We start from the raw sequence: 14,542 nt of genomic DNA on the forward strand, positions 1-14,542 counted from the left end.
TTTCCTTGATGGTGCTTAGGACTGGATACTCCGAGGAATGGGGGTCTGGCGGAGGAGACCTGATTCCTGCTGCCGGAGTGGGTTGAGAGCTGGGAGAGCCGGCCCCATACTGGGAGTCAAGGGGTAGAAAATGCGAACACAGGCATCTCCGCAAGGGGGAAGGCGGTGGGACTTAATCCAGGTACCACCATTTCCTGCCTGGGGGATCTTGACCAATTATTTAAACTCTCTGGGCCTCGTTTTCCTAATCTGCGATATGAGTGCAATGATACTAATAATACAATATACTGGCAGTCATACTTTGGATACTCATAAATTTAATAATCATAACATGAATAAGGTAGGGGCGCCTGGACAGCTCAGTTCATTCAGTGTCAGGATTTCGGCTCAGGTCATCATTTCATGGTTTGTGGGTTTGAGCCCCTCATCAGGCTCTGCATGGACAGCTGGGAGCCTGGAGCCTGCTTTAGATTTTATGTCTCCCTCTCTCTCCGCCCCTCCCTCTCTCAAAAATGAATAAACATTTAAAAAGATAAATGAACATGGTAATACCAGTACACTAACACACCTACACATTCATTCCTTTCTTCATCAAACATTTATTGAACATCTGTTAGGAACCAGGAGGTAAGAATAAAGAAAACAGATGCGATGCCTGCTCTTACGGAGCTTGCTTTCCCAGTAGGGGCAGACAGACTTTCAAGAGGAAACCCAGCAATGAAGACTGATCCATTTCAGACAGTGCTTAAGTGCTCTGCAGGAAATAAAATAGAGTGGAGGTGACAACGGCCATGTGGGAGGAGTCTACTTAAAACAAGATGATCAGGCAAGACCTCTGTGAGGAGGTGACATCTAAGCTGATACCTGAGGACAGGAGTCCTTTCAGTGCTGGAGGAAGGAGAAATGCAGGGCTCCGGAGAACAAGCTCAGGTTGTCTGGTGAACAGACAGAAGGGCCAGTGTGGCTTGAGGGAGTGGTAGGAAGGGAGATCAAAGAGGGCCCTTTGAAGAACTAGGGGAGGAGTCGGATTTTATTCTAAATGCAGTGACAAGCCACTGGAGGGTTTTAGATAGAAGAGCAGCCCCCAGGGACTTAATGTTAACTATTTCTTCTTATTATTATTGCTTATTGCTGAGTTATTGAATTAGGGTGGGGGTGATTATTATATACCTGGGTCTCTCGGAAGGTTTAGGTGCTAGTGAAAAGTGAGGGGCAAGGGACCAGGTGTCTGGGGTCCTGACATGGAATTGATTTGGAGAATTGAAATTCTAGGTTCCTACAAGGGAAGAAAACTGGCTGATGGGATGTCTGGTATCTTGATGGTGCAGAAGAGTGCATGGTCATCTCAGCTCCCTGAAGGGGTGAGGGCTGGGCAGTTCAGTGACTAGATAGGTACTCAGGAGACCCAGGAACTGGGGCACCAATATGGCAGTCTGTAGAGGCCCATGGGCTGCTTTCGAATCCAGGGTGCTACACTCATTAGCTGTGAGTTTGGACAAGTTACTAATAACCTCTCTATGTCTGTTTATCTGTAAAATAGGGATAATAACAGTAAGTACATCAAAGGGTATTTCTTAGAGTGTCCAGCACATAGTATGTGCTTGTTATACCAAGCATTGGAACCCTGAATGGACGTAGTATCGGGGGAACTCTAGTTCAAGATCTCTAGGATTTGGGGAAGGGGAAAATTCTTAGGTCCATTGCGCCCCAAGGCTAAGTAGTTGAGAGTACAAAATGAGGGTCCCTGGGGGTGGGGAATAAGTAGTCCCAAACTTGAGTCTTTGAGAAGGACAGAGATGGGGGCCAGGGTCATTGAGGGGAAAAAAAAATGAGGCTGGAGGGTCACATGCTCTTCATGGAGTACAGGCAAAGGAAACCAGACTGGCCCTGGAAGGAGTCTGGAAACCAGGGGCTAGGGAGATGGAAATGTGAGTGAGCAAGGTGGAAATCAGGAGGCTAGGACTCGAAATCCAGTTCCTGGGGTGGAATGAGCGCCCGACTTGGGGACCTTGGGAATGTGGAGGAGGTCCCTCGTGCTAGGAGCCTGTGGAAGGGGGAGAATCAGGGAGCCCCAGGGCGGTAACGGGATCTCCCCGTCTTGGGCCTCCAAGGCTTCGAGCTGAGCTGAGCGCCCACGGGCTGCTTCCTCCCACAGGAAACCGCAGGCTTCGGGCACACCCAGCCGGCAGGGAGCGGCGCCCACTACCCGCCCGCTCCAGGGAGGCCCACGTGGGCAGCAGCCAGCAGCGAAGGAGGCGCGCCTTGCGGAGCGAGGGGGTGTGGCCACACGAGGCGTGGCCGGAAAGCGGGGGCGTCCCCAACAGCCCTAGGCCCCGCCCACTCCCGCCTCTCAGTGCGCGCACCCAGTGGGCAAGGGGTTTTTGGCGGCTTCGCCGGAGGCCGTTGGCCGCGCATGCGTAGCGAGACACTGCAAGGACCTGAGTTGGTGGTGAGCGTTCTTCCCTCTCGCAAACTCCCGGCATCGGCACCGTCTTCCTGCTCATGACTATTCAAACAACGTGGTCTTAAGACACGCATCTCTCGGGCCTCGTCCCGAAGGACCTCGGTCTAGCTCCAAAGCCTTCCAGACGTTTCCCTCCCAGTCCTGGCTCCATAGGGTCTTCCGACTTCTACCTCTCCCTCCCGAAAACACAGCCCGCCCCTCACAGCCCCTCGCTCCCAGTAGGCGCCTTCCCAGCAGGCCCCTTCGCGAGTTCTAGCCACGCCCTTCGCAGGTCAGTGAAGCTGCGGCCTTTGCAGGTACCCTTGCCCCTCCCATCGGCAGCCCCCCCCCCGTAGCCCCCCTCCTTGCTACTCCTCTCAGCCCCGCCCCCACAGGTAGCCGTGCTCCTCCCACCCATTCCAACCCCCTCGCTGGCCCTGCCAGCCCCGCCCTTTACAGGTCTCCGCCCTCTCAAGCCCCGAAGCCCCGCCCCTCAAGGCACACCCAGTTCCTCTTCGCACAGGCCCTCTGCCCCGCCCCTCGCAGGGCTCCCCGCCTCCTAGCCCGTCTGTACACAGCCTGCTACGTCTCCTGAGGTCTCCTGACGTCTCCTGGCCGCCTCGGCCCCTCCTCCTCAGCCTCCCCTCCCACGATCCCTCCTCCCCCGCGCTCCCTCCTCCCCAGCCGCCCCGCCCACGGCCCCGCCTCCCCAGCTCCCTGACCAGGCCCCTCCTCCCCAGCCGCCCCGCCCACGGCCCCGCCTCCCCAGCTCCCTGACCAGGCCCCTACTCCCCAGCCGCCCCGCCCACGGCCCCGCCTCCCCAGCTCCCTGACCAGGCCCCTACTCCCCAGCCGCCCCGCCCACGGCCCCGCCTCCCCAGCTCCCTGACCAGGCCCCTACTCCCCAGCCGCCCCGCCCACGGCCCCGCCTCCCCAGCTCCCTGACCAGGCCCCTCCTCCCCAGCCGCCCCGCCCACGGCCCCTCCTCCCCAGCCTCCCCTCCCACGGCTATTCCTCAAGGCCTCCGTCCCACCCCTGCTGCTGTCCTCAGGTCTCATTGGCCCTTTATCTCCCCAGTAACCAGACCACAACAGTGAGCTTGGAGAACAAGTACAGAGCAGACACTCCGGCAGGTAGGGACAGGGCTCGCTCGCCACAGCCGGCCGGGGTTTCCCCGCTCCTCCGTGTCTCCTTCCCCAAACAGCCACGCCTCAGAGATCCCCAGAGCTCAGGGGACCCGTCCCCCGCGCCCGAGTCAGAGTGGAAGCGCAAGACAGGGAATATGAGAGGTGGGAGGTGGGGAGGGATGTGGGGAGAGGCCTGAGAGGCGCTCCTCTACGACTGATTGGAGGCGTTGGGACTCGAACAGAGGCCAGAGCTGGTTCTGGGGTCACCTTCCAATTCCCTCGCGGTTCGTCCCCACCCTCCTTCCGGCGCCCTCCTGCTCTCTGTATGAAGGGGTTCCCGTGTCGCCCCTGCAGGAGCCCCACCCTCTTCGGCCAAGATGCCTTTGGGACTCTCTGCAGGGAGCGCCCGCACCGAGGATGGAAGCGAGGTCTTCCTGGAAGGAATGGGTAATTCAGACGCTCTTGCTTTTTTTTTTTCCCCCCCAATCATTCCTCAGTTTTCCCAAGTTCTAAGTACTGTGCTGCGGGACACGTGGGGGCGGGGAGGGGGCAGGGAACCCTCTAGCGGGGGACACGCATGAGTGGGAATGGAGGTGGAGCAGGGTAGATGGATAGACCAAGCCTGGAAGTCTTCCTGCAGGAGGAGAAGTTGGCGTGGGGCTTGGAACTCCTCCTCGGAGTTGCCGATGGGAGAAGGAAGGAGGGACGATTGTTTCAGCAGAGAGAACATGTGGCTAAACGGGGTTTCTGAGCCTCCATATTGTTGGCGCTTGGGGTCAGATCGGTCTTTAGTCATGGGGGCTGTCCCGGGCATGTTAGGGCACCTCTGACCTCCATCCACTACATGCCAGGGGCACCCTACCCACCCTGCCCCCATATCCCGACAATCAAAAGTGTCTCCAGACATTGCCAACTTTCTGTGAGTGCAGAATCCCTCGTTGAGAACCACTGGGCCCTGGGAAGTGGGGGGCTAGCTGGCGGACCAGACTGGAGAGGTGGTTAGGCTCAGGTCATATGGGGCCTTGAACATCAGGCCGAGGAGCTGCGGCTTCGTCTGGGGTCCTGGAGCTCCGCTTTGGGTGTAGAAGGACCTTCCGCGGCTGTGAAGGGAGGCCCAGAGGTTGGGGAAGAGGCTGGGGTGATGGTCCGGGCAGGACAGGATGAGGCCTGGCCTTGGAGGATGGGCCGAGAGTGAGGAGGCCGGAGGACAGGGCTGAGGGACTGCTGGGCTCCGGGGCCTGAAGGGGAGAGGGGGGGCAAGACTGTGGGCCCCAAGGTCCAGATCCTCTGTGGCGCGCGTCTGAGGACCTTCCAGGAGCGCCCTCTGGTGGGGAGGCGGATGTGTGCCCAAACCGGGCGTAGACGTGCGTTTAGGGGGAAAACCCAGAGATGAGCTTGGGGTACGCGAGTATCAAGGGGTGAGGTGGTGAGGGATACGGGGACTGAGGTGCAGTGCTGGGGGGCTGTTGGGGCCTGGGTCGGCCTTTCAGCTGCAGTTTGTGGGAGCCAGAATTCCTAGGTCCTGGAGAGGAAGGGCCTGGGGCCCGGATCCCTCCTGAGCCCAGCTGGCTGGTCCCTCCTTCAGCGGATTGGGAGCTGAGCCGACTGCTGCGGCAGTGCAAGGTGATGGAGGGCGAGCGGCGGGCGTACAGCAAGGAAGTCTACGCGCGCATCAACAAGCAACTGTGAGCCCAGGGCCTGGACCCCGGGCTGGGGTGGAAGGGGGCTCTTAGAGGGGCCAGGGGCCGCTTCCTGGGTCAGAGAGGGGAAAAGGCAGGCCCCGCGGCTGGGCTTTAGTGATTCTGAGACTCTGCCCCTTGCTGGCTTGCTGTCCACCTCCCTGCGTGGCCAGGAAGGAGATCGAACACCTGGAGGGGGTACGGGATAACCTTCAGGTCCAGATCAGCGTGGCCCAGAGACAGGTCAAGCGGCTGCGGGACAACGAGAGGCTGGAGAACATGGGCCATCTGCTGAAATGTCGCGTCCGGGTGCAGGCCGAGGTCAACGAGCTACAGGAGCAGACCAGAGCGCTGGACAAGCAGGTGGGTCAGGGGACCAGACTCTGTGGATTGGGATGGTTTTGAGCCTTGGCTTCCCTGTCTGAAAATGGGCTTATTGAAAGCAATCCACGGAGGAGAGTTCTTTTCAGACTCTAACAGGAATACGGGTGTTCGTGCTGAGCACGGTCCCACACTTCCCAGAACGGGGCTGGGGCGGTTAAAGGGGAAAGAAAGCCTCACCTCCTGACATCAGCAAAGCCTGCGTTGGGCTCCTGGCCCTGCCGCGTCCGAGCTGTGAGACCATGGGCAGATCTTCGACCTCTCTGGGCCCTAGTTTTTTTCAACTGCCAAAAGGGGGTATGGGTAATGCCATAGTGCCCACGTAGGTCTTTAATCCCACCTGCCCCAAGATCCTGACCTTGGAAACAGCATGACTTTTCCAGGTCAGGGTTCTTTCAAGGTTCTGCGGCCATGACTCCTGAGGCAGTTCACACGCCTGTAAACGCGCACGTATACTCGAGGCAAAAATTTCACCGGGGAGGAATTATGTTTTTCCAGGTGGAGTTCATTCTGCTATTTTCTGTTCTACACTTCATTAAAAAACAACAACAACAAACGAAGAAGTTGCTTCCCTAGACCAAATGATTTCTTTTTTCTTTTTCTTAAACATTTTTATTTATTATTGAGAGACAGAGAGAGACAGAGCATGAGCAGGGGAGGGGCAGAGAGAGGGGGAGACAGAGAATCTAAAGGAGGCTGCAGGCTCTGAGCTGTCAGCACAGAGCCCGACATGGGGCTTGAACCCAAAAACCGTGAGATCATGACCTGAGTCGAAGTCAGACGCTCAACTGACTGAGCCACCCAGGCGGTCTTAGTGGCTCCTGTCTTTATCTGCTAGGCCAGCAATAGCCAGCTGAGTCTTTCTTATGTACGGTCCCTCTGACCCTCAGCTCTTGTCATTTCCTCTCCTTCTGTGCTGATGCTGATTTTCCTGCCCCCTTCTTTTTTTTTAATTTTTAAAAATCTTTATTTATTTTTGAGAAAGAGAGAGACAGACAGAGAGTATGAGCAGGGGAGGGGCAGAGAGAGAGGGAGACACAGAATCTGAAGCAGGTTCCAGGCTCCAAGCTGTCAGCACAGAGCCCGACACGGAGCTCAAACTCGTGAACTGCGAGATCATGACTTGAGCCCCAAAGTCAGACGCTCAGCGACTGAGCCACTGTGGCGCCCCTCGCACCTTGTTTTTCTTACCTTTGACTTTCAATCAGTTTGTCTGTTCAGCTCTCAGGAGCACCCGGAGCTTGCCTTGTGGGTGCTGAATTCTGATTCACACACACCAAACTTTGGGCTGCTTCATGGTAGGATGCTGGCTTAGGGGTGTTGGCTGCGTGAACTGGTTTTCCTTCATCTTGTATGGAAATTCACCAGAGTAGGGCGATTTTACTATTTTGACCCCATGGGTTCCTTTGCCCAAACGAACTTGATTGTGGAGAACCACAGATCAGGTAGGGGATAGGGTCTCTAGAATACAACTCTGTGAAGTTCCGTATAAAGTCAAGAAAGATGTGCTGGTGGCATTCATTCATCACACAGATAGTTGTGGAGTACCTGCTGAGTGCCCGGCACCGTTCTGGGTGTTGAGGACACAGCAGTGAACCAGACAGGGGTCCTGCGTTAATGTAGTTCACATTCTACTGGAGAGACAGAAAGCAAACCAGATCAAAGCTGAAGAATGAATTTGTTGGGAACAAATCATCGAGATTCAGGGAGGGGCACCTGGGTGGCTCAGTCAGTTGAGCGTTCGACTTCGGCTCAGGTCATGATCTTGCGGTTCGTGGGTTTGACCCCTGCGTCGGGCTCTTGTGCTGACAGCTTAGAGACTAGAGCCTGTTTCAGATTCTGTGTCTCCCTCTCTCTTTGCCCCTCCCCTTGCTCATGCTGTCTCTCTTTGTCTCTCTTAGAAATAAATAAAACATAAAAAAATTTTAGATTCCACCAGAGAGAGACAAAAAGATAGAAACATGGGACAGTGGTTAAGAGACATTGCAGATACGGTGAGGTTAAATATATGTCTAAGGGTTTCAGAAGATTGGGCGCCTGGCTGGCTCTGTTGGTGGAGTGTGTGACTGGATCTCGGGGTTGTGGGTTCGAGCCCCACATTGGGTGTAGAGATTGCTTAAAAAAAAAAATAAAATCCTTAACGTTGATTCATTTTTGAGAGACTGAGAGAGACAGAGCACAAGTGGGGGAGGGGCACAGAGACAGGGAGACAGAGAATCCGAAGCAGCCTCCAGGCTCTGAGATGTCAGCACAGAGCCTGAAGTGGGGCTTGAACCCACAAACCGAGAGATCAAGACCTGAGCTGAAGTCGGACACTTAACCAACTGAGCCGCCCAGGCACCCCCCCAAAATAAAAATCTTTAAAAAGAAAAAGAGTTTCTGGAGAACAGAAAAGAGAATGGGATAGAGATAATATGTGATAAGATAATGTCTGAGAATTTTCCAAAGTCAATGAAAGGATGATTCCATAGATTCGAAGATGAATATAGATATTTTAGTATATAAAAGTAACCATAAAATAAGATAGTACTTTCAAAGGAGCCGCAATGAAATGGACAGCTGATTTTTTTTAGAAGAAATATTGGAAGTCAGAAGATAGGTTATTATACTTCACTGTTCTGGGTGAGAAAGCTGTCAACTTAGAATCTTATACCCAATGAAAATGTCATCCATAAATGAGAGAGAATAGACATTTTCTGGCCATACATATATACACACACATAGATAGATAGACTTAAACATAGTTTGAGAAAAACAATATATGGGTTAATGGACTGACTTTTAAAACTTCCAATCTACTACCGATGGCTACTTGTATAAGGCTTTTGCCTTGACACACACATTCAGAATAGTTCCAAAACACGGTTTCTGATGCTTGCTTAAATTCTGTCTCTCCCTTTCTGAGCCTATCACATCAGAGGCTGATGACAGACAGCTCTTGGACTCGCACTAGTTTATAGCACTCATTGGTCTATGTAAGAAATAAAAAAGTAGGGGCACCTGGGTGGCTCAGTCGGTTAAGCGTCCGACTTCAGCTCAGGTCATGATCTCACAGTTTGTGGGTTCGAGCCCTGCGTCGGGCTCTATACTGACAGCTCAGAGCTGGAGACTGCTTCAGATTCTGTGTCTCCCTCTCTCTCTGCCCCTCTCCCGCTTGCACTCTGTCTCTCTCTCAAAAATAAACATTTAAAAAAGTATTTGATAAAATTCAGCATCCATTCATGCTAAAAACTCATGGAAGGTCACAAGGAAAAAAAGGACATTTCCTGAATTTGGTAAAGGTCAACTACAAAACGTCTACAGAAAATATCATAGTTGATAGTGAAACATGGAAAAAAAAGATCTTTGAGATTAGTAATAATATAATGATGTCAGCTATCACCGCTTCTGTTTAACATTCTACTGGAGGTCCTATCTGGTGCAGTATGGTCAGGAAAAGACAAAAAAAAACAATGTAAACATTGGAGAGGAAGAAATGAAGTTGTTATTGTTTGTTGATGAAGTATTTGTACACAGAAAATCCAGAAGAATCTAACACTAATGTTTTATAATTAACAAGGTATTTTAACAATGTGGCTGGATACAGAATTCATGTTCAAAGTTAATGATACTTCTCTGTATTAGTAATACCTATTATAAAAGAAAGGAAGAAAATACGCATTTATAATAGGCAAAAGAAGTACCCGAGAAAAAATATAACAGAAGTATCTGAGTCTTCTATGGAGTAGATTGTACAATTTTACTGAGGGATATTAAAGAAGAGCTTAATAAATAGAGAGATCTATCCATGGACCAGAAGAATTAGTGTCCTAAAATGCCAGTTCTCCAAAATGATTTATAGATTCAGTGTAATCCCAACCAAAGTACTGAAAGTCTTTTTTTAATGGATGAGCTTGGCAAGCAGATTCTAAGGCTTCTATGGAAGTACAGCAGAGGAGATGACGGGCTGACTTAAAAGAAGAAGAACAATGTGAAAGGATTTGCTTGATCACTTATCAAGATTTATTATAAAACTCTTGTGGGACAGAGTAGAGAGAGCCCTGAAAGAGACCAATGCACATGTGGACATTTGACGCCTGACTTCGGGACATGGGAAAAGAGGACTCTAATAATGGTGCTGTGAAGGCTGGATGTTCATACTGTAAGATGAAACTCGACACTTATCTCTCCTCCAAGCCCCATGACTAATTCCGGATGCATCAGATATCTAAGTGTGTGAAGGTGGGGAAGTATTTCTTAAATAAGTTATAGGAGTCTCTACTTCTAAGGGGAAAAACTGTTACTTCCCATGACTTTAAAGTCAATAGCTTCTGTTGAAAGAGACATAAAGAGTGTGCAAAGAAAGTCATGGAATGGAAATTCACAATGTGTTTGGCTGACAAAGGACTATTACTGAGAACATATAAGGAACTCCTACAAATCATTGAAGAGCCAGCCCAATTCTGAAAAACAGTTAAAGGATTTGAGTTGACACATTGCAAAATCAGAGATTCAGATGTCCAATAAATATAGGAATTACTCACCACTCATTAGTAATCAGAGAAAGGCAAATGGAAATCACAATGAGATTCCCTTAAACGCTCACCAAATTTTCAAAAATCAGTGTCCGAAAATACCAAGTGCTGGGGAGAAAAGTAGCACGTGGGAGCTCCCAATGAACTGTGGGTGGGGACATAAATTGTCACACGTATTCCGAAGTCTTTACCCCCATTATCTATTACATTTAAAGATCGACCTACCCTGGGATTCAGGGTCACACCCGCTTGGCATGGTCACCAGAAGCAGTCTCGAAGGACAGGACAGCGTCAAACACATCTTCCACGGGCCCAGCTGGGTGGTACCACACAAGCGGGTGGGAGTTGCCCTCCTCGGCCGAGGGAGGCTTCACACACAAGCTGTGAGGACAGCGTCTAAGTCTACACCCCAACTCAGTTATAAGAAATACCCCACGGGGAAGCCAGGTTTCTGTTCAGTCCTGCTCATGCAGGCTCTTGAGATCTATGAGCCCACTCACCGTGGTTTCAGTCCGATGTAGTTCACCAATCAGGTCATTTTTATAATAAACACTGTTGTCTGGAACAGAGCCGGCCTCCGTAGTTACCTTAACCCAGTATGTTCCCATGGAAACGGTGTCAGAGGAAAGTAAGCCAGAGTCACCTTCTAATAGAAAACAGGCTTAGATCTATTGTTAACTCTTCTTCCCACCCAGCGAGTGCACTTCCGAGCACAGGCCCTGGGACCGGGATTCATGTAAAGGGATGCTGAAATCATACCGGGGGCGTCTGGGTGGTCAGTCCGTTAAGTGTCCAACTTCGGCTCAGGTCATGATCTCATTGGTGGATTTGAGCCCCACATCAGATTCTGTGCTGGCAGCTCAGAGCCTGGAGCCTGTTTCAGATTCTGTGTCTCCCTCTCTCTCTGCCCCTCCCCTGCTCATGTTCTGTCTCTGTCTCAAAATAAATAAGCTATAAAAAATTAAAAAAAAAAAACCTGAAGTCATTCATACTGGCCAGCTCCAAACTGGAAATAACCCAAATGTCCATCAGTATGTGAATGAATGAATAAATTGTGGTATATTTGCATACTGAAGTAGTATACAGCAATGAAAAATGAATGAATTACCATTACAGCCACAAGGGTGGCACATTTGCAGGAAGCAAGACATAGAACAGATAGTGGGGTGCTTGGGGGCTCAGCTGGTTAAACAGCTGACTCTTGGTTTCAGCTCAGGTCATGATCTCATGATCATGATCTCCGAGCTGACAGCACAGAGCCTGCCTGGGATTCTCTCCCTCTCTCTCTTCTCCTCCCTCATTCGTGCTCTCTCTTCCAAAATAAATACACTTAAACAATTTTTAAAAACCCATACAGGTAGCATGACTTCGTTGATGTAAAATTCAAAATCAGTCCAAACGCAACTTTTGTTTAGGGGTACATACATGGGTGATAAAACCACAAAGTAAAAACATGAATTTCACTGAAGAAATTATGGTAAACAGAATAACGATCCCTCTAAGATGTCCACATCCTAATCCCGGGACCTTCTGAGTATGTTACTTTACGTGGCAAAAGAGATTCTGCACAGATGTTGAGAAGGGGAGATTCCCCTAGATGGTCCAGGAGGGCCCAATGTCATCTCAGAAGTCCTTATAAGGACAGGTCAGAATCAGAGAATCAGGGGACAGAATCAGGTCCCCTTATGACCTGACCTCGAATCAGAGAAGTTGATGTGATGATGGAGAAGGAAGAGGTGAAGAGGAGGAGGAGAGGTTGGAGGGGCCACGAGCCAAGGAATCCAGCCTCTAGAAATGGGAATTCTCTCCTGGAATTTCCAGAAGGAATTCAGCCTCGCTGGCACCTTGATTTCCTGAAACCAGTGAAACTGATTTCAGACTTCTGACCTCCAGAAGTGTAAGAAAGAAGTTCGTTAAGTGTTAAGCCAGTAACTGTGTGATGCTTTGTTATAGCAGCAAAAGGAAGTGACAGAGGCAGGGTTGTGGTACGTCTGTGGAGAGGAGGGTAGGGGTGAGGAGGGGCGGATCCGCCGTGCTGTCAGCATTCTGGTTCTTGACCTGGCTGAACATCCAAGGATGTTCAGTTCAAAATACATAATAAGTTGTACGTACATCATCTATGCACTTTTCTGTGTACACTACTGTTTTTTAAAGTTTATTTACTTATTTTTGAGAGAGAGACAGAGAGAGGGAGGGAGAGAGAATCCCAAGCAGGGCCCACGCTGTCAGCTCAGGGCCCAATGCGAGTCTTGAATTCATGAACCAGGAGATCATGACCTGACCCAAAGCCAAGAGTTGGATGCTTAACCACCTGAGCCACCCAGGTGCCCCCACAGTGACATTTTTTTAAAGAAAAAAAAAAAAGATGTTAGCTATCATAGACCTAAATGTAAAATCTAAAACTATAAAACTTTAAGGGCACCTGGGGGGCTCAGTCGGTTAAGCATCCGACTTTGGCTCAGGTCATGATCTCACGGTCTGTGAGTTCGAGCCCCGCATCGGGCTCTGTGCTGACAGCTCGAAGCCTGGAGCGTGCTTTGGATTCTGTGTCTCCCTCTCTCTGCCCCTCCCCCACTCTCACTCTGTGTATGTGTGTGTGTCTCTCTCTCTCAAAAATAAACATTAAAAAAGATTTTTTTAAACTATAAAACTTTTAGAAGGAAATAGGAGAAAAGCTTTGTGAGCTTGGCTTAGGCAAAGATTTCTTTCTTTTTTTCTTTTTTGGCTTAGGCAAAGATTTCTTAGCTATGTCACCAAAAGCATGATCCACAAAAGGACAAATTGATAAACCGAACTCCATAATATTGAAAAACTTCTCTTCAAAAGATACTGTTGAGAGAATGACAAACTAAGCCCTTACAATGGGAGAAATCTTTGCAAAGGGTACAGCTGATAAAGAACTTGTATCTGGAATTTATCAAGAACCCTCAATAAGAAAACAGAGGATCCAATCAGGAAGCACTGACGAAAGACTCGAACAGTCACTTCACCAGAAAGCATGTAAGATGACAACAAGCACATGGAAGATGCTCAGCGGTGTTAGTCATTAGAGGAACGCGAACGAAAATCACGAGAAACCTCTATGGCCATTTTAGAATGGCTGGGATTAAAAAGACCTTACCCGGTGTTGGTGAGGGTGTGGAGGAATTGGGACTCCCACGGCCTGCTGGGCAGAATGCAAATGGCATGACCACTTTGGAAAACACTTTGGCAGCTTCTAAAAAATTTAAATGTACCCTAACCATACGAATCAGACATTCTGCCTCCTAGGTATTTACCCAAGAGAAAAGGAGGCATATGTTCGTACAGACTTGTACGTGAATCTTCGTAACAGCCTTATTTGTGAAATGCAAGATGGAAACAACTCAAATGTCCACCAGAAGGCGAATGGATAAAGAAATTGTGGTTACGTCCATACACTGGAAAGCTACTCACCAATAAAAAGGAATGGGCTATTGATACACCCAACGATGTGGATGAATTTCAGAATAACTGTTCTGAGTGAAAGAAGCCAGACCCTCCCCCTCAGAAAGAGTTTACACTATGAGATTCCATTGATTGATCGAGTGATTGATTGGTTTTTAAGTAATCTCTATACCCAACATGGGGCTCGAACTTACAACCCCATGATCAAGCATCTCATGCTCTACCGACTGAGCCAGCCATGCGCCCCTGTGATTTCCTTTACAAAACTCCTTAGTGACAAAACTCCTTAGTGACTGCCAGGGGGCGGGGGGCACAGAAGAACAGCAAAGGGACATGAGGAAACTTTTGGGGGTGATGTTCACTAATCTTGATTATGTCAGTCTTAAAAAATTGTATACTTTAAGTAGTTTTTTTTAATGTTTTTTATTTATTTCTGAGAGAGAGAGAGAGAGAGACAGACAGCGTGAGCAGAGGAGGGTCAGAGAGAGAGAGGGAGACACAGAATCCGAAGCAGCTCCAGGCTCTGAGCTGGCTGTCAGCACAGAGCCCAATGTGGGGCTCGAATCCACGAACCATGAGATCATGACCTGAGCTGCAGTCGGACGCTTAACCAACTGAGCCACCCAGTCGCCCCTAAATAGTGTAGTTTTATTGTATGTTATTTATACTTCAACAAAGCTGTCAGAAAAGTTTCCTACCTCACACCATATAAAAACAGAAGTTCTGGGGCACCTGGGTGGCTCAGTCGGTTGGGTGTCTGACTCTTGATTTTGGCTCAAGGGTCGTGCCATCCCAGGGTCCCAGGCTCCCCAGGGTCGTGGGATCAAGCCTTGTGTCAGGCTCCGTGCTGAGCTTGGAGCCTGCTTGAGATTCCCTCTCTCTGCCTGTCTAAAATAAAACAAACATAAATTCTAGAGTTTTATTAGTTATTAGAGACCCAAATGTGAAAAGCAAAGTTCAAATATTTTTAAA

General features: G+C 49.8%; 1 protein-coding gene across 4 annotated transcripts in view; it reads left to right on the forward strand.

Annotated features, from left to right (window-relative positions):
• Positions 1–2,372: 2,372 nt before the first annotated feature.
• ODAD1 (outer dynein arm docking complex subunit 1) overlaps positions 2,373–14,542 on the forward strand; it is a 25,384-nt gene continuing 13,214 nt past the window's right edge. For 3 of the 4 annotated variants that reach the window (XM_039245238.1, XM_039245254.1, XM_039245263.1), the window contains exons 1-5: positions 2,373–2,449; positions 3,521–3,576; positions 3,925–4,017; positions 5,156–5,255; positions 5,423–5,612. In XM_039245238.1, the coding sequence (XP_039101169.1) occupies positions 3,948–4,017; positions 5,156–5,255; positions 5,423–5,612 (360 nt within the window). In that variant the 5' untranslated portion in view covers positions 2,373–2,449; positions 3,521–3,576; positions 3,925–3,947. Of the gene's footprint in view, positions 2,450–2,707; positions 2,761–3,520; positions 3,577–3,924; positions 4,018–5,155; positions 5,256–5,422; positions 5,613–14,542 lie in introns of those variants that run through there. The other variant, XM_039245246.1, reaches the window with a different exon arrangement.

Source organism: Hyaena hyaena, unplaced genomic scaffold (genome assembly GCF_003009895.1).
Source record: "Hyaena hyaena isolate Hyena2069 unplaced genomic scaffold, ASM300989v1 scaffold_9, whole genome shotgun sequence".
Taxonomy (NCBI): Eukaryota; Metazoa; Chordata; class Mammalia; order Carnivora; family Hyaenidae; genus Hyaena; species Hyaena hyaena.